The 16,632-nt window shown below is 66.2% G+C and overlaps 3 protein-coding genes across 4 annotated transcripts; 2 read left to right on the top strand and 1 right to left on the bottom strand.

Moving 5' to 3' along the window:
- The first annotated feature begins 1,292 nt into the window (after positions 1–1,292).
- Positions 1,293–7,296, top strand: ZP1 (zona pellucida glycoprotein 1). The gene is made up of 11 exons (XM_061999579.1): positions 1,293–1,455; positions 1,563–1,684; positions 1,806–2,949; positions 3,063–3,221; positions 4,370–4,551; positions 4,644–4,741; positions 5,452–5,579; positions 5,668–5,857; positions 6,794–6,944; positions 7,049–7,127; positions 7,196–7,296. The coding sequence occupies exons 1-11, from the start codon at positions 1,293–1,295 to the stop codon at positions 7,294–7,296; spliced, it is 2,517 nt and encodes an 838-aa protein (XP_061855563.1).
- Positions 7,297–7,893: 597 nt separating this feature from the next.
- Positions 7,894–13,436, bottom strand: PRPF19 (pre-mRNA processing factor 19). The gene is made up of 16 exons (XM_061999411.1): positions 13,234–13,436; positions 12,118–12,267; positions 11,941–12,017; positions 11,714–11,855; positions 11,533–11,606; positions 10,859–10,921; positions 10,705–10,746; positions 10,535–10,609; positions 10,159–10,234; positions 9,893–10,002; positions 9,600–9,755; positions 9,447–9,516; positions 9,240–9,325; positions 8,394–8,564; positions 8,147–8,252; positions 7,894–8,030 (listed from the first exon to the last, which is right to left on the bottom strand). The coding sequence occupies exons 1-16, from the start codon at positions 13,250–13,252 to the stop codon at positions 7,933–7,935; spliced, it is 1,515 nt and encodes a 504-aa protein (XP_061855395.1). The 5' UTR covers positions 13,253–13,436; the 3' UTR covers positions 7,894–7,932.
- Positions 13,240–16,565, top strand: TMEM109 (transmembrane protein 109). 2 transcript variants are annotated; one of them, XM_061999413.1, is made up of 4 exons: positions 13,240–13,578; positions 15,116–15,344; positions 15,471–15,573; positions 15,661–16,565. In XM_061999413.1, the coding sequence occupies exons 2-4, from the start codon at positions 15,126–15,128 to the stop codon at positions 16,032–16,034; spliced, it is 696 nt and encodes a 231-aa protein (XP_061855397.1). In that variant the 5' UTR covers positions 13,240–13,578; positions 15,116–15,125; the 3' UTR covers positions 16,035–16,565. The 2 variants fall into 2 exon arrangements, with proteins under 2 accessions (XP_061855397.1, XP_061855396.1); XM_061999412.1 differs by having other exon boundaries at positions 13,240–13,599.
- The last annotated feature ends 67 nt before the right edge of the window (positions 16,566–16,632 follow it).

Genomic DNA, 16,632 nt, shown 5'->3' with positions numbered 1-16,632 from the left:
GCTTGGCTCTGACTTCTTGTTGCCCTCTTGCCCATCGCCTGCCTGCAGCTGGGTCCCTCTTGGCCTTCCTGCTGGCATCTCGAGGGGATGAGGCGCAGCCCATGGGGTGTGGGGCAGCACCCCAGAGCAGAGCAAGGTGATGGCTGTGCTGAGGGGCAGCTTGGGGACCCCCCCCAGTCCCCCCTCCCCACGCTCAGGGCAACAATCCTGATCCCTCCTTTACAAAGGAGGGGGATCACAACGCTCTTGGAGGGACTCTGTTCCCCTGTGGCACTGCCAGTGGGGCAGAGCTGGGCTGAGCACCCCCTGGGCTGGGGGGATTTGGGGGTCACTCTCTGATTCCCCATCCCCAGACCTCCTGTGCTGCCCCAGCCCCTCTGTTCCCACAGCTGCTGTGGCAGGGGGGTGTCCCTGATGCCACGGGCTTGTGGCAAGGTGGGCACCCTGGCTCTGTTCCCAGCTGGCAGCATCTGTTGTGGGATAAAGTGGTTATTTGAAGAGGGTGACATTATCCTTTGGGTTGGAGAAGCTCTTGGAGCTGCTGGAGCCCTGCCCAGCCCAGCACTGACCCACAGCCCTCAGCAGCTCAGCACCACGGCTTTGGGGTCCCTCCAGGGCTGGGCACTGCCCCAGCTCCCTGGGCAGCCTGGCACAGGGGCTGACACCCCTCTCAGGGAAACAGCTCAGCCTCAGCTCCAATCTCAACCTCCCCTGGGGCAGCTGCAGCCCCTTTTCCTCTTGTCCTGTCACCCATCACTGACCATCACTGACCCCCAGCTCCCTGCTGGAGAGCATCCCCTGCTCAGCCCAGCACTGACCCAGCAGCTCAGCCCCATGGCTTTGGGGTCCCTCCAGGGCTGGGCACTGCCCCAGCTCCCTGGGCAGCCTGGCACAGGGGCTGACACCCCTCTCAGGGGAACAGCTCAGCCTCAGCTCCAGCCTCAGCCTCCCCTGGGGCAGCTGCAGCCCCTTTCCTCTTGCCCTGTCACTCATCACTGACCATCACTGACCCCCAGCTCCCTGCAGTGCTGCTGTCTCCCCTCAGCCTCCTCCAGCCTCAACACCCCTCAGCCCTTCCCCATCCCAGCCCTTCAGCCTCCTCCTGTCCCAGAGCCTTTGGCAGGTGCCCAGGAGGTGAGCAGAGGCCAGGCCAGCGAGGTCTCTGTCTCCAGAGGAGCGCGGAGCCCCGGGGCAGGACATTCCCTGTGCCCACACGGCCTCACCCGACCCCGTGGCCAGCCTATAAATCCCTGAAGCCCTTCCCTGCTGTTCCCAGGCCCTGGCTGCCCACCATGGCTCCCTCCTGCTCCCTCCTGCTGCTGCTGCTGCTGCTGCTGGGGCAGAGCCCTGAGGCTGCCACGTCGCTGCTGAGGTACCGTGTGGTGTGTGGCGAGCGGGGGATGCAGCTCCTGGTCCACCCTGCCCGGGGCCGGGTCGTCCGCTTCGGTGTGCTGGGTGAGTCCCTAAAACCTCCCCAAACCCACCCCTAAAACCCCCCAAACTCTCATCCCTGAGGGGCTCAGCTCAGGGAGGGTTTCTAACCCCTCACCGTGCCGCCACAGATGAGTTTGGCACCCGCTTCGACGTGGCCAACTGCTCCATCTGCCTCCACTGGCTCAGCACCAGCACGGATGGTGCCTTTGTTTTCTCCTCTGGCTACGAGGGCTGCCACGTCCTGGTGAAGGTGAGGGTGTCCCCCTTTCCACACAGCCCACTGTACCCTCCCCCAAATCCACCCACCCCACCGTCCCCGTGGCGACGTTGGCACCCAGGGGGTGACCCCTGCCCCTGCTGCCCCGCTGCAGGACGATCGCTACGTGCTGAGGATGCAGCTGGAGGAGCTGCTGCACACTGGGGTCCCAGCTGCCTCCCACCAGCTCAACATGAGCTGCCCAAGGCTGCTGGGGGGCTACCAGAGCCTCAGCCACGGCAACAGGCACAACGGGCAACAAGGGCAGCGGGGTGACGGCGGCCACCAGAGCCAGCTCGATGTCCTCGTGCCCCTGTCGCAGCCTGGGCTGCTGCAGCACGTCTCCCAGTCTGCCCTCAGCCTCTCAGGAGCCCACTCAGAGCTGCTCCATGCTGTGGCTCGGACACAGCCCCTAGAGAATCACCACAACAGCCAGCCCCAGAGGGATCCAGCACGCCCAAACCAGCCTGGCTTCCTTCAGCCGGGGCTCAGGGCCCCAAACCAGCCTGGCATGGTGCAACCTGGAGCTCTGGCCCAACCTGGGCTCCTTCACCGAGGGCTCAGGCCCCCAAACCAGCCTGGGCTGGTGCAAGCTGGAGCTCAGACCCAAACAAGTCTTCACACAGGGCTCCAGCTGCCAAACCAGCCTGGCATGGTGCAACCTGGAGCTCTGACCCAACCTGGGCTCCTTCACCGAGGGCTCAGGCCCCCAAACCAGCCTGGGCCGGTGCAACCTGGAGCTCAGACCCAACCAGGTCTTTACCCAGGGATTCAGCCCCCAAACCATCTGGGATTGGTGCAACCTGGAGCTCTGACCCAACCTGGGCTCCTTCACCGAGGGGTTCAGAGCTCAAACCAGGCAGGGCTGCTGCACTCCACTGTCCAGGCTGCCTCAGCTCAGACCCAAACTGGAGCCCAGCACCAGAACCAGGCTGGTTTCACTCGCCTCAACCATCAGCAGCCCTTCTCCTCAACTGGCCACCTTCGCCCTGGGCTCCTGAACCAAGCTGGCACCCAGCACCAGTCCCACATCCAAACTGGGCTGCTGCGCACCAGCCATTCCCAGCTGGGTGTGAGCGGCCCAAGCTTCCAGTCTCACCCGGGTTTTATCCGTCCTGGGCCTCAGGCTCAGCCCCAGCCTGGTCTGGTGCCCCCAGGGCTGAGGCCTCATGCCCAGCCTGGCGTGTTACAGCCTGACCTTCGGTCCCAGCCCAGCCTGCTGCAGTCCACAGCTCTCTTCTACCCCTCACCAGGGGCAGGTAAGGAGGTGGGGGGGTGTGGGAAGGGGGGTAGATCCTCCTTGTGCCCCCCTCGAGGAGGAAGGGGACGGCTTGGCAGGAGGGTGGGTATGTCAGGGGGCTGTGTGTGCCCCTCTGTGGCACCCCAGGTCACCAGCTGAGGCGGGAGCAGTGCCAGGTGACGGTGGGCAGGATGCCCTGCGTGGCGCCCCCGGGCCGGGAGCCGTGTCTGCAGGCGGGATGCTGCTACGACGACAGGGACCGGCTGGCACCCTGCTACTATGGCAACACGGGTGGGATGCCAGGCTGGGAGCCTGGGCACGGGGGGTCTCTGGGGATGGGGATCCCTGGGCATGGGGACACTGGGCAAGAGGGTCTCTGGTTATGGGGGTCTCTGGGCATGGGGTCACTGGGCATGAAGGTCCCTGGGCACGGGGTCACTGGGCACAAGGGTCTCTGGGGATGGGGACACTGGGCATGAGGGTCTCTGGGCATGGGGACACTGGGCATGAGGGTCTCTGGAGATGGGGGTCCTTGGGCATGGGGACACTGGGCACAAGGGTCTCTGGGGATGGGGACACTGGGCATGAGGGTCTCTGGGGGTGCGGGTCCTTGGGCATGGGGACACTGGGCACAAAGGTCTCTGGAGATGGGGGTCCCTGGGCATGGGGACACTGGGCATGAGAGTCTCTGGTTATAGGGACACTAGGCATGAGGGTCTCTGGGAGTGGGGGTCTCTGGTCATGGGGACACTGGGCATGAGGGTCTCTGGGCATGGGGACAGTGGGCACAAGGGTCTCTGGTTATGGGGGTCCCTGGGCATGGGGACACTGAGCATGAGGGTCCCTGGGCATGGGGACACTGGGCATGGGGGTCTCTGGTTATGGGGGTCCCTGGACATGGGGACACTGTGCACGAGGGTCTCTGGGGATGGGGACATTGGGCATGAGGGTCCCTGGGGATAGGGTCCCTGGGGATGGGGACACTGGGGATGGGGACATTGGGCACAAGGGTCTCTGGGCATGGGGGCCCCTGGGGATGGGGACAATGGGCACAAGGGTCTCTGGAGATGGGGGTCCCTGGGCATGAGGGTCCCTGGGGATGGGGAACTTAGGGATAGGAATCCCTGGGGATGGGGTCCCTGGAGATTGGGCGTCCCTGGGGATAGGGGTCTCTGGGGATGGGGGATCCCTGGGGATTGGGGTTCCCTGGGGATGGGGGGTCCCTGGGGATGGGAGTCCCTGGGGATTGGGGGTCCCTGGGGATGGGGGTCCCTGGAGATTAGGTTCCCTGGGGATGAAGTCCCTTGGGACACCCCTCACCCAGCCCCCTGGGGTTGGGTGCTCCTGGAGTCAGCCCACTGCCCCCCAGCTCACCCAGCCCCCCAGGGGCTGCAGGTGCCGCTCTCCTGCGCTGACAGGGTGTGTGCCTCGTGCCACAGCCACGGTGCAGTGCCTGCAGGAAGGGCACTTTGTGCTGGTGGTGCCACACAAAGTCACCCAGCCCTACAACCTGGCCAGCGTGCGCCTGGCCAGCGCCCAGCCCGGCTGCGAGCCCGCCCGTGCCACCGACACCTTCCTCATGTTCCGCTTCCCCGTCACCCAGTGTGGCACCACGGTGCAGGTACAGCCTGGCAGCCCCTCCAACACCTGCAGCCCGCCCTCAGAGCCCTCCCCAGGCACGGAGAGGGACCCCTACAGGTACCTCTGCTGCAGGTGATGGAGGAGCAGCTCATCTACCAGAACCAGCTCATCTCCACCATCGACGTCCAGGGCTCCCCCCACGGCTCTGTCACACGGGACAGCTCCTACATGTGAGGGGCAGAGGGCAAGCCAGGGCTGCCCCTCAGCACAGCTCCCCCCACCCTGCTGCTCCTTGCTTCTGCTTGGTGCCAGCCCTGGAGACCCCTGTGGTGCCCACCCCTCACTACTGCTCCTTGGTGCCAGCCCTGGAGACCCCTGTGGTGCCCACCCCTCACTACTGCTCCTTGGTGCCAGCCCTGGAGACCCCTGTGATGCCCACCCCTCACTGCTGCTGCTTGGTGCCAGCCCTATAGAACCCTGTGGTGCCCACCCCTCACTACTGCTCCTTGGTGCCAGCCCTGGAGACCCCTGTGGTGCCCACCCCTCACTGCTGCTGCTTGGTGCCAGCCCTGGAGACCCCTGTGGTGCCCACCCCTCACTGCTGCTGCTTGGTGCCAGCCCTGGAGACCCCTGTGGTGCCCACCCCTCACTGCTGCTGCTTGGTGCCAGCCCTGGAGACCCCTGTGGTGCCCACTCCTCACTGCTGCTGCTTGGTGCCAGCCCTGGAGACCCCTGTGATGCCCACCCCTCACTACTGCTCCTTGCTAGTGCTTGGTGCCAGCCCTAGAGACCCCTGTGGTGCCCACCCCTCACTGCTGCTCCTTGCTGCTGCTTCCTGCTGGCCCCAGGGACCCCTGTGATGCCCACCCCCATGCCACAGATATAAGGTGGGGTGGTCTCACAGAGGAACCCACCCAGCTCTGCCCTGCCCCCCCCACAGCCTCCAGGCTCGCTGCATCTACAACGCCAGCGACCTCCTGCTCCTTGGCATGGAGGTGGCCGTGCCCCCCACCGCCACCCCCCTGGCCATGCCAGGGCCGCTGGGGCTCCAGCTGCGCATCGCCACGGGTCAGTAACCGAATCCCCTCCCCAGCCCCCGAATCCCCTCCCCCTGCCACCCTCTGCCACCCCCTCAGGCTCTTCCCCCCTCCCCCAGACGAGAGCTACAGCTCGTACCACGGGGCCGGGGACTTCCCCTTGGTGCGGGTGCTGCGGGATCCCGTCTACGTGGAGGTTCGGCTGCTGCACAAGACAGACCCCAACCTGGTGCTGGTGCTGCACCAGTGCTGGGCATCCCCCAGCAGCCAGCCCGGAGCCCTGCCCCAGTGGCCCATCCTGGTGGACGGGTGAGCGGGGGAGTGGGAGAGGCTGGAGAGGCTGTGCAGGGGCTCACTCAGCTCAGCTGAGGCTCCTCTGTGCCCAGGGCTCACTCAGCTGAGGGTCCCTCATGCCCAGGGCTCACTCAGCTGAGGGTCCCTCATGCCCAGAGCTCACTCAGCTGAGCTGAGGGTCCCTCGTGCCCAGAGCTCACTCAGCTGAGGGTCCTTCATGCCCAGACCTCACTCAGCTCAGCTGAGGGTCCTTTGTGCCCAGAGCTCACTCAGCTGAGCTGAGGGTCCCTCGTGCCCAGAGCTCAACTCAGCTCAGCTGCGGGTCCTTCATGCCCAGGGCTCACCCAGCTGAGGGTCGTGCCCCTCGTGCCCAGGCTCACCTAGCTGAGGGTCCCTCATGCCCAGAGCTCACCCAGCTGAGGGTCGTGCCCCTTGTGCCCAGGGCTCACCCAGCTGAGGGTCCCTCATGCCCAGGCTCACCCAGCTGAGGGTCGTGCCCCTTGTGCCCAGGGCTCACCCAGCTGAGGGTCCCTCATGCCCAGGCTCACCCAGCTGAGGGTTGTGCCCCTCATGCCCAGGCTCACCCAGCTGAGGGTTGTGCCCCTCATGCCCAGGGCTCACCCAGCTGAGGGTTGTGCCCCTCATGCCCAGGGCTCACCCAGCTGAGGGTCCCTCGTGCCCAGGGCTCACTCAGCCGAGGGTCCCTCGTGCCCAGGGCTCACTCAGCTGAGGGTTGTGCCCCCCGTGCCCAGGGCTCACTCAGCTGAGGGTCCCTCGTGCCCAGGGCTCACCCAGCTGAGGGTCGTGCCCCTCATGCCCAGGGCTCACCCAGCTGAGGGTCGTGCCCAGGGCTCACCCAGCTGAGGGTCGTGCCCCTCATGCCCAGGGCTCACCCAGCTGAGGGTCGTGCCCAGGGCTCACCCAGCTGAGGGTCGTGCCCCCCGTGCCCAGGTGCCCGTTCACAGGGGACAGCTACAGGACGCAGCTGGTGCCCGTGGGCGCGGCCTCGCCGCAGCTGCCGTTCCCCAGCCACTACCAGCGCTTCGCCATCTCCACCTTCACCTTCGTGGAGCCGCCGGCCGCGGCCGCGCTGCAGGGGGAGGTGAGGATGAGGAGGAGGAGGAAGGGCCGGCCGAGGCTCGCTGCGTGCCGGGCGCTGCGGTGCCCTGAGGCGCCCTGGCACGGCGGCCGCGTCCCGTTTTGCAGGTGTACATCTCCTGCAGCGCGTCCGTGTGTCACCTGGCGCAGCCCGAGCCCTGCCGGCCCTCCTGCCAGCTCACAGCCCGTAAGCCCGGGGGGAACGGCCGGGGGAGCCTTCCCCTGGGCCTCTCCCAACCGCCCCCTTGTCCCCAGGAGCGAGGCGGGCGGCGCCGGCCGCGGGCAGCGGCAGCTCCCCGGGACCCATCGTCACCTCGCCGGGACCCATCGTCCTTCTGCGGACACAACGAGGGTGATGCTGCGGGGTGAGCGCCTTCCCCTCCCTGAGCCTGCCCCTTCCCCTCCCTGAGCCTGCCCCTTCCTTCAGCCCCGCTCTGACTCCTCCTCCTCCTCTTCCTCCCGCCTCCAGGCAGAGCAATAAAGGCGCTGGCTGCTGGCACACGAGGCTGCGGTGGTGCTTTGTGGCTTCCCCAGGCTGCAGCCCCCTCCCCATCTCCCCCCAGCACACGGTCTGACGCTGATGAGTCCTTTATTTCCATCATCAAAGCTTACAAAAGCTGCCCGCCCCCTCCCCTTCCCTCCCATTCCCTTCCCTCCCTCCCTTCCACCCCCCTCCCCACCACAACCAGCCCCCAGCACAAGGGCTGGAGCTTGTTTTGGTTGTTGCCAGCAGCTAAGAGCACAGCAACGACACTCTAAAGGCAGCGAAACAATCAGCCACACACACACACACACACACAACACACACACGGGGGGGGGACTAAAACAAACCCAAAGCCCACGGGGAAGGTGAGATCCAACCTTCCCTCTGCCCAACAGCCACCTGGGTGGCTTGGAGAAGTGATAAAGCCCCCCTTCCCTCCCCCCTAAATCCTCACCCCCCCAAAGCCCCACTGACCCTCCCTCCACCTCCTCAGCCCCACACCCAGGGGCTACAGGCTGTAGAACTTGAGGCTCCTGTCCATGCCCGTGGAGGCAATGAACTTGGCATGGTGGCCAAAAGCCACCCCTGTGGTCAGGCCACTGTGCTCTGGGGAGGGAAACAAGGGGTGGTTATGGGCTGGAGAGGGTGGCACAAGGCAGAGCTCTGCCTGAGGGGGCTGAGGAGGATGAGGAAGGGTGGGTTTGGTCCCTTTGGCCTCTCACCTGTGAAGTGGAGGATTTCAGTCCACTGCTTGCAGATGTAGATCTGGACGTCTGTGCCACCCAGGGCCAAGTAGGTACCACTCTGATCAAAGATGAGAGACTTGACCTGAGGGGAAAGAAGGGAAAGACAACTCAACTCAGGGTTGAGGAAGCTCCAAAGGGTCCCTCAGGGCACATCAGGCTCCTCTCAAAGCTAAGGAAGGGGGTGGGGAGCCCACCCCATCACAGGGGAAAAGGGGTCACACACCTCAAAGTTGTTGTCCAGCTGCAGGGTCTTGAAGTTCTTGAGCTTCCTCAGGTCCCAAAGCTTGACAGAGGAATCATCTGCTGCTGTGGCCAGGTAGTAGCCATTCTCAGAGAAGGCAATGCTGGTGATGGGGCCTGAGTGGCCTGGGAAGTTGGCCACGTTGGTGCGTTCCTGGGGAAGGAGAGTGCTCAGGGACTGGGGCTGCCAGGGCTGGGGCAGCTCTGGGAGGGGGAAAAGCTGAGGGAGCTGGGGCTGCTCAGCTGGAGGAGAGAAGGCTGAGCTCAGGGGGATCCTTATCAGTGCCCAGGCTGCCCAGGGTGGGGTGTGGAGGCTCCCAACCCCACCTGGACACGTTGCTGTGCCCCCTGAGCGAGGGGAACCTGCTGTAGCAGAGGCTGGGGCAGCTCTGCAGGGCTCTGCCAGCCCCCAGCATTGGGGGGTTTCAGGGATTCTGAGCCTTCCCAACAGCTTGAAGGGCAGAGAGAGGCTCTTCACAACCACAGCTCTGCTCTGAGCCATCGTTGTGGCACAGAGTTAACACACAGGCAGGTGAGCAGAGACTCTGCTGCTTCCAAACAGGCTGATGATGGGCTCCAGACCCGAGCTGCTGCCAAGCAGAGCTGCTGCTGCCAGCTCCTGCCCTGTTTTGCCCTGACAGCCTCACTGAGCAGAGTCTCCACAGCCCCAGCCCCTCGTGGATCCTCTCAGGGACACAGCAAACACCCTGTGGCCACGAGGCCCATCGCCAGCTACAGCCCCAGAAGTGACCTTTGTGGAGCTGAAGCTTTGTGGGTTTGGAGAAAGCCTTTCCCTGGCCTCAGCCCAACCCTTGGGCTCAGCCCCTACCTTCAGATCCCAGATCTTGATCTGTGAGTCCATGGTCCCTGTCCCAAAGATGAGCCCGTCGGGGTGGAACTGGGCACAGGTCAGAGCTGCAGAGACACAGGAGGGGTGTGCAGAGGGTTGGGGAGGCTTGGTGAGCTTTCCCTGAGCTCCAAGAGCTTGGGGATCCACAGGTAGGTAAATGAGAAGAGGCTCAGCCATCAGCCTTACCGCAGCCAGAGCTCTCATCCGTCACCTTGGTGAGGACACGGCCCGTCTGGATGTCTGAGAAAGCCCAGTACTGGGACAGAGAGAGAGACAGGGTGAGGACAGGGAGGTGAGGAGGAAGAGGAGGGTGGTTTGTGGGCTGAGGTTGAGCCTCACCTGGTCATCAGAGGAGCTGAGCAGGTAATCCCCTGTGGCATGGAGGCTGAGCCCTGTGACAGAGCCCTCGTGGGCACGGACCACCTGCACACAGGAGGCGTTGGGCACCGACCAGATGCGGATGGTGGCGTCAGGAGAAGCTGAGAACACCAGCTCCTAGAGAGGCAGGGAGGGCACAGGAGTCAGCAGAAGCTCTGCAGGTCACCCTCAGAGGGAGTTCCTTCCAGGCAAGAGCCAGGGGGAGGCCCCAGAGGGGTGGAGGAACAAAGCAAGGGCTCGGAGTGAGGATGCACCTGGGAGGGGTGGAACACCACGCTGGTCACCTTCTTGGAGTGACCCTTGAGTGTTGCCAGGATCTGCTCTGAGCTCTTGTCAAACACAATGACATTCTTATCAGCCCCTCCTGCAACACAAAGAGAGAGTGAGAGGCTGTGGCCAAGCCCCAGCCCACCCACCTTCCCTGACAGCACTCTCCTGAGGAGTCCCTCAGGCCTCTTGCTCCACCTCTAAGCCCCTCGACAAGCATAGGGAAAGAAACCTGCCCCCAGGAACCTCTTACCAGTGAGGATCTTGTTGGTGTCAGAAGGACAGAGGTCCAAGGCCAGGATGCCTGGGATGCTGGCACTGTGCAGCCCCTGGGGAAGGCAGCAGGAGCCCACATTAATGCCACAGGCAGGAAAATGCCCCCAGAGGGAACTGAGAGGCCCTTGAGGGGGAATCAGGGTCAGATTGATGTGTGAGGTTGCCCAGGCCCAGGTGGGCAACGAGGCCAGTGGCATCCTGGCTGGGATCAGCAGTGGGGTGGCAGCAGGAGCAGGGCAGGGATTGTCCCCCTGTGCTGGGGATTTGCCCAGCAGCAGATGTGGCACCTCTCAGAGGGATGTGCCAGCCCCAGGGGGAGGGTTTCCAGCCCCTCCACACCCCCTGGCACTCACCACGTGGGAGGCGACCTGCCGGTACTTGCTGAGCTCCTCAGGCTTCACCAGCTCCTCTGGAACTGTTTTGCCTCTCTGTAAAAAGCAGCCAGGATGAGGTTAAAAGCTGCCAGGGCACAGCTTTGGCCCAGCTCCTGCAGCATCTCAGCAGCCAGGCAAGGGCCACTCACCTTCTTCCGCTCCGTGGTCAGCACCGTGGCCTTGTCTTGGAGCTGCAGAGCGAGAGGTGGGGGTGTCACAGGGGGGGAACTGGGGCTGCTGGGGGCCACAGTATGGCAGGGGGATCACAAGCAAGTGGATCACAAGCAAGGGGATCCCTCTTACCTTCTGGATGATCTCAGGGGTCATGCCTGCCAGCTCACCCAGATCCATGGCCTCGCCAGCTCCCTGCACAGCATGGACAGAGACTGGTTACAGGCTGGGGGGGATAAAGGGGAGAGGGGCAGGGAAGGGGGTTAAAGGAGGGGAGAGGGGCAGGGAGAGGGATCCAAGGAGGAGAGAGAAGCAGGGAGGGGGGTCAAAGGGAAAGACTCCAAGGAAGGGGGTCAAAGGAGGGGAGAGGGACAGTGACAGGGATCCAAGAAGGGAAGAGAAGCAGGGAGAAGGGTCCAAGGGGAGGAGAGGAACAGTGAGGGGGATCTAAGGAGACAAGAGAAGTAGGAAGAGTCCAAGGAGAGGAGAGAGGCAGGGAAGGTGGTCCAAGGAGGGGAGAGAAGCAGGGAGTGGGGTCCAAGGGAAAGGGTCCAAAGAGGGTGATCCAAGGAGAGGAGAGAGCTCCAAGGAGAGGAGTGGGCTCCAAGGAAGGGAGAGGGCTCCAAGGAAGGGAGAGGGCTCCAAGGAAGGGAGAGGGCTCCAAGGAAGGGAGAGGGCTCCAAGGAAGGGAGAGGGCTCCAAGGGGCAGAGAGAGGTCCAAGGAGGAGAGAGAGGTCCAAGGAGGAGAGAGGGCACCAAGGAGAGGTGTCAAAGGGAAGGGTGCTGAGCTGGTCAAGGTCACTCACAGCCACGTTCGGCTGAGCCGAGGGCACCGTCTGCGGCACGATGAGCCCGGCCTGCGGCTTCAGAGTGGCCAAAGCTGCGGGCAGAGAGAAGAGCCATGAGCCCAACCAGGGGAAGGGCAGATCCAGCTCAGACCTCAGGGAGATCAGCAGCCCCTGGGCACCCCCAGAGCAGCCCCATCACCTTCTCTGGCGGCCGTGACCTCCTTGGTGAGGCGGGCGATGACGCGGCAGGCGGCGTCGTGCTGGTACAGGGCGTGGGACAGCTCCTGGCGCGTGGTCTGCAGCTGCTGGCGCAGCGTGAAGCTGTGCAGCATCACAGCATCCTGCCAGGACACAGCCAGCACAGCCATCACCCCATGCAGGGGGCAGGCTGCAGGCAGCAGCACCCCCAAAGCAGCCAACACTCACCCACTCGTCCTGCAGCGCTTTGAGGATGGCCGGGATGCTGGTGGCGGACGGCGGCTTGGGTCGGATGGGGTGGGCGACTGTTGGAGGGGCAGCAGTCAGCAAGAAGCCCCCCTGAGAGTCCCCTCTCAGCCCCCCAGAGCTGTGCCCCACTGCCCCCCACCCCTCTGTGCCTGGTACCTTTGATGTCAATGAGCTGCTCCTCGGACAGGGGCTGGTTGTTGACGGGGTCGGTGCCATTCTCGGCGATGTACTTCTCGATGAGCCGCCGCTCGTACACGTGGTTGGACACGGGCGACACACAGGGGTGCTCGGGCACCTCGTTGGAAACTGCCCAGGGGAGGGGGCAGCACGGCTTATGGGCACTGCCAGCCGTGGGTAGTGCCCTGCCCAGTCACCCCACAGCCTGGGAACTCCTCATCCGGTGATCTCACAGCCTGGAGACCCCCCACCCAGTGACCCCACAGCCTGGAGACCCCCCACCTAGTGATCCCACAGCCTGGTAACCCCCTGCGTGGTGATCCCCCACCTAGTGACCCCACAGCTTGGGGATCCCCCACCTAGTGACCCCACAGCCTGGTAACTCCTCACCTGGTGACCCCACAGCCTGAAGACCCCCCACCTAGTGACCCCAGAGCCTGGCAACCCCCTGTCTGGTGACCCCACAGCCTGGGGATCCTCCACCTGGTGACCCCACAGCCTGGAGACCCCCAACCTAGTGACCCCACAGCCCAGGAACTCCTCACCTGGTGACCCCACAACCTGGGGATCCCCCACCTAGTGATCCCATATCCTGGGGATCCCCCACCTAGAGACCCCACAGTCTGGTAACCCCCCACCTAGTGACCCCACAGCCTGGTAACTCCTCACCTGGTGACCCCACAGCCTGGAGACCCCCCACCTAGTGACCCCATATCCTGGAGACCCCCCACCTAGTGACCCCACAGCTTGGGGACCCCTCACCTAGTGACCCTGTATCCTGGGGATCCCCCACCTAGAGACCCCACAGCCTGGTAACTCCTCATCTGGTGATCCCACAGCCTGGAGACCCCCCACCTAGTGACCCCACAGACCCACAACTCCCCACCTGGAGCCCCCCCAGCCCGGTGACCCCACAGCCCGGTGACCCCCTACAGCACGGCGATCCCCCAGCCCGGTAACCCCCTGCCCGGTGACTCCCCCAGGCCCGGAGGCCCCTGACCCCACGGATCCCCGGGCAGCCCGATAACCCCCGAGCCGCTAATCCCCCCGTGCCGGTAGCGGCGGCGGCGCGTTCCCCGCGGCCCGCAGGCTCACTGGAGCAGATGAGGGCCATGGCTGACGGCCGGGCTGTGACCGCGCCGCTCCGCTCCCGCCTCTCTCTCGGTTCGGACTCCGGTTCCGGTTAGTTCCGGTTGGGCTCCGAGTTCCGCTTCCGGCCGGTGGGGGGGCGGGGCGGAGAGGCCGCCGCTAAACCACCGACAACGGATTCACGCGGCCGCCGCCGCCGCCGGAACCGGAACCGCTCCCGGCGTGCCCCGCGCGCCAACGGCGCCACGCGGAGGAGGGGCGGGGACTACATCTCCCGGCGTGCCCCGCGGCGGGAAAGGCGGCGCCGCGCCCCTCCCCGTAACGGCCCCGCGGCGCCCTCTTGTGGCGGCGGTGAGCAGCGCCCCGGGAAAGGTGCCGGGGGGAGGGGGCGATGCTGGGGGGCGATGGGAGGGTGAGGGGGGACGCGGGGGATACGGGCGTGGAGGAGCCGGGAGGGGGGGACATGGCGCTTGGGGGTCGCCGAGGGGATTGGGGGGTCCCGGGGGTCCGGGAGACGGAGGTGGGGGGGGTCCCGGGGGGATTGGGGGGACCCGGGGGTGGGGGATACGGAGGCGAGGGGGGTCCCGGAGGGGTTATGAGGAGCTGGGGGTCCGGTGCAGTCTCGCGGGGGTCGGGGAACCGGAGGTGGCGGGTCCCCGGGGGGATCGGAGGGACCCGGATGTGAGGGGACCCCGGGGTGGGGGGTACGGAGGCGAGGGGGGTCCCCGAGGGATTGGGGGGACCCGGGGAACGAGGACGCAGAGGTGAGGGGGGTCCCGGGGGGGTTGGGGAAGCCCGGGGTGGGGGATGCAGAGGTGGGGAGTCCCCGGGGATTGGGGTAACCTGGGGGTCCGGGGATCTCCGGGGGGGATTGGGGGGACCCGGAGGTGGGGGGGTCCCGGGCTGATTGGGGGGGACACGGGGATCCGGGGGGTGCGGGGCGAGGGGGGATCGTGGGGACGGGGACACCGAGAGACCGGGGGAGACCCGGAGTGGCGGAGGAGGGGAGGCGCGGGAGTGGGGGGTCCCTGTGGATGTGGGGGGCACACACAGCCATGGCCGCCCCTTTGCACATTGCTCCCCCTCCCCGGGCCATGGGGGGCCCCTCTCCGCTCCCCCCCGGGCACATCCCGGGCCCGTGTCCTTGGGCAGGGACACGCTGACGCCCGCCCTAAAGATAGCTCTGCACGGGGGGGCAGCACGGGCGGGCTCAGGCCGGGGGGGCTCAGTCTGGGGGGTTCAGACCGCGAATGCTCAGCCCGGGGGGCTCAGTCCCGGGGGGCTCAATCGGGGGGCTCAGCCCAGGGCAGCTCAGCAGGGGGGGCTCAATCCGGGGGGGCTGAATCTGGAGGGATTCAGTCCGGGGGTCTCAGCACGGGGCTGCTCAGTCTGGGGGGGCTGAGTCTGGGGGGGGCTCAGCCCGGGGCGCTCAGTCTCGGGGGGCTCAACCAGGGGGGCTGAATCTGGGGGGATTCAGTCCGGGGATCTCAGCCCGGGGTGCTCAGTCCCGGGGGGCTCAATCCGGGGGTCTCAGCCCAGGGCAGCTCAGCAAGGGGGGATGAATCTGGGGGGATTCAGTCCGGGGGGGCTCAGTGTGGGGGGGCTGATTCTGGGGGGGTTCAGGCCGTGAATGCTCAGCCCTGGGTGCTCAGTCTCGGGGGTCTCAATCCGGGGGGCTCAGTCTGGGGGGGCTCAGTCTCGGGGGGGCTTAGCATGGGGATGCTCAATCCGGGGGTCTCAGTCCTGGGGGGGCTTAGCATGGGGATGCTCAATCCGAGGGGGCTCAGCCCAGGGCGGCTCAGCCCGGGGGGGGCCGCGGCACCCCCAAAACGGCGCAGGGGGGGTGTCGCTGCCCCCGGGCGCTGCCCTCACGGGGGGTCTCCCACAGCCCCGGCGGGATGGCGATGGCGGGGCGCGGGGGACCGGCGGCCGCGCTGCTCTGCGTGTCCTTCATCGCGGCGGCGGCGGCCGGGGCCGGGGGTCCGGAGGCTGCCGGGGGTCCGGAGGCTCCCCGGGGCCGTGCCGCCGCCGCTGACCCGCTGTCGCGGCTGGGACGAGCTGCGTGGGAGGCGCTGGAGAGCTGCGTGGGCCCCCAGCCCCTGCAGCTCGTGGCCGAGGTGAGCTCCCGGTAACCCCCCCCACAGCCTCGGAGCCGTTACCGGGGACAGGGATGCTGCGGTGATGGTGATGGGGGGGCTGCATCCCGCTCCCCCCATCCTCCACAACCCCGTTTCTCCCCGCAGAGCCTCTCAACCACCCTCTGGGTTGTATCCTCGGGGATCTCGGCGGCTCTGACCACGCTTTGTGGCATCGTCGGCGACCTCCTGGCGACGTCCGGCTTCACCGGTGAGCTCCGGGGAGGGGAGTGGCGAGCGGAGCGGGCTGGTGGGCGAGCAGCCCCGCTGACCCTCCCTCCCTCCCTCCCTCCCACAGGCAAGCAGCTGCTGCAGGGAGCTGCCCCGGGCCCCGGCGAGGTGCAGCGGGTGCTGCTGTGGGCTCTGGTCGCCGCGGTGGGTTCGTGGCTGCTGGCGCGGTGCTGGGGGCTCGTGGTGCGGGTGCTGAGGTGGGCGACACTCTGCTGCTTCCTCGGAGCTTTCCTCCACGTGGCGACGTCCCTGGAGAACCCCACGCTGCAGGCGGGGCTGCTGCTGGCGCTCTGGCTGCTCTACAGCCTCCTGGGGAGGTGGCTCGGGGGATGCCCCGGCGCCAGCACCCGGCTGGATGCGGCCGTGCGCAGCCTGGAGTGGAAAGTGGAGGAGTTGCAACGGCGCCAGAAATGGGGGGGCCCCCGGAACCGGGAGGATTAAGGGCGGGGGGAAGGGGTGTATCCATCCCCCCTCCACACTGTTTTGGGGGTCAGTGTGCCTCTGTGCCCCTCCAAGCATGCTCCTGCCTCTGTCTGCCTCCCCCCCTCGCTTCTCCCATCAATCCCCCCCCCTCACTTTACACACCAAAGCTGGGGGACCCCCCCCATCCCAATGTCCCCCCTCAGCTCTGCACCCCAAACCCTCAGCCCTGCACTTGGTGCCTTCACAACAGCCAGCAGTGCCTTCCCCCAGGGGGGGTGGTTCTCTTAGTGCCCTGGCACCCCCTCCCCGTGCCCCCATCCCCAAATGCAGCCAGGGAGGGGAGGGGACCCTCCTGACCCCCAGCTTGCCAACGGTTCCCTGGGCACCCTCCCAGTCCAAAATGGGGGCTCTGCTCTTATGGGGGGGTTCATAGCCCCCCCTCCCCGAGGCTGGCCCCCTCCTTGCTGTCAGCATTGGGGCTTTAAGCAGCTTTTTAAACTGTTTTGATATCGTGGTTCAGAATAAAGGTGGGTTTGTGTCAGCCCCCTCCCCCCTGCCTGCTCTGTGCCCCCCACCACGGCTCTCCTGGGACCTCCCCCTGGCCCCCCCGGGGTGG

The sequence above is a fragment of the Colius striatus genome, chromosome 7 (assembly GCF_028858725.1).
Source record: "Colius striatus isolate bColStr4 chromosome 7, bColStr4.1.hap1, whole genome shotgun sequence".
In the NCBI taxonomy this organism is placed as follows: Eukaryota; Metazoa; Chordata; class Aves; order Coliiformes; family Coliidae; genus Colius; species Colius striatus.
The sequence above is the reverse complement of the archived record's forward strand: the minus strand, read 5'-3'. Positions and strand labels throughout refer to the sequence as shown.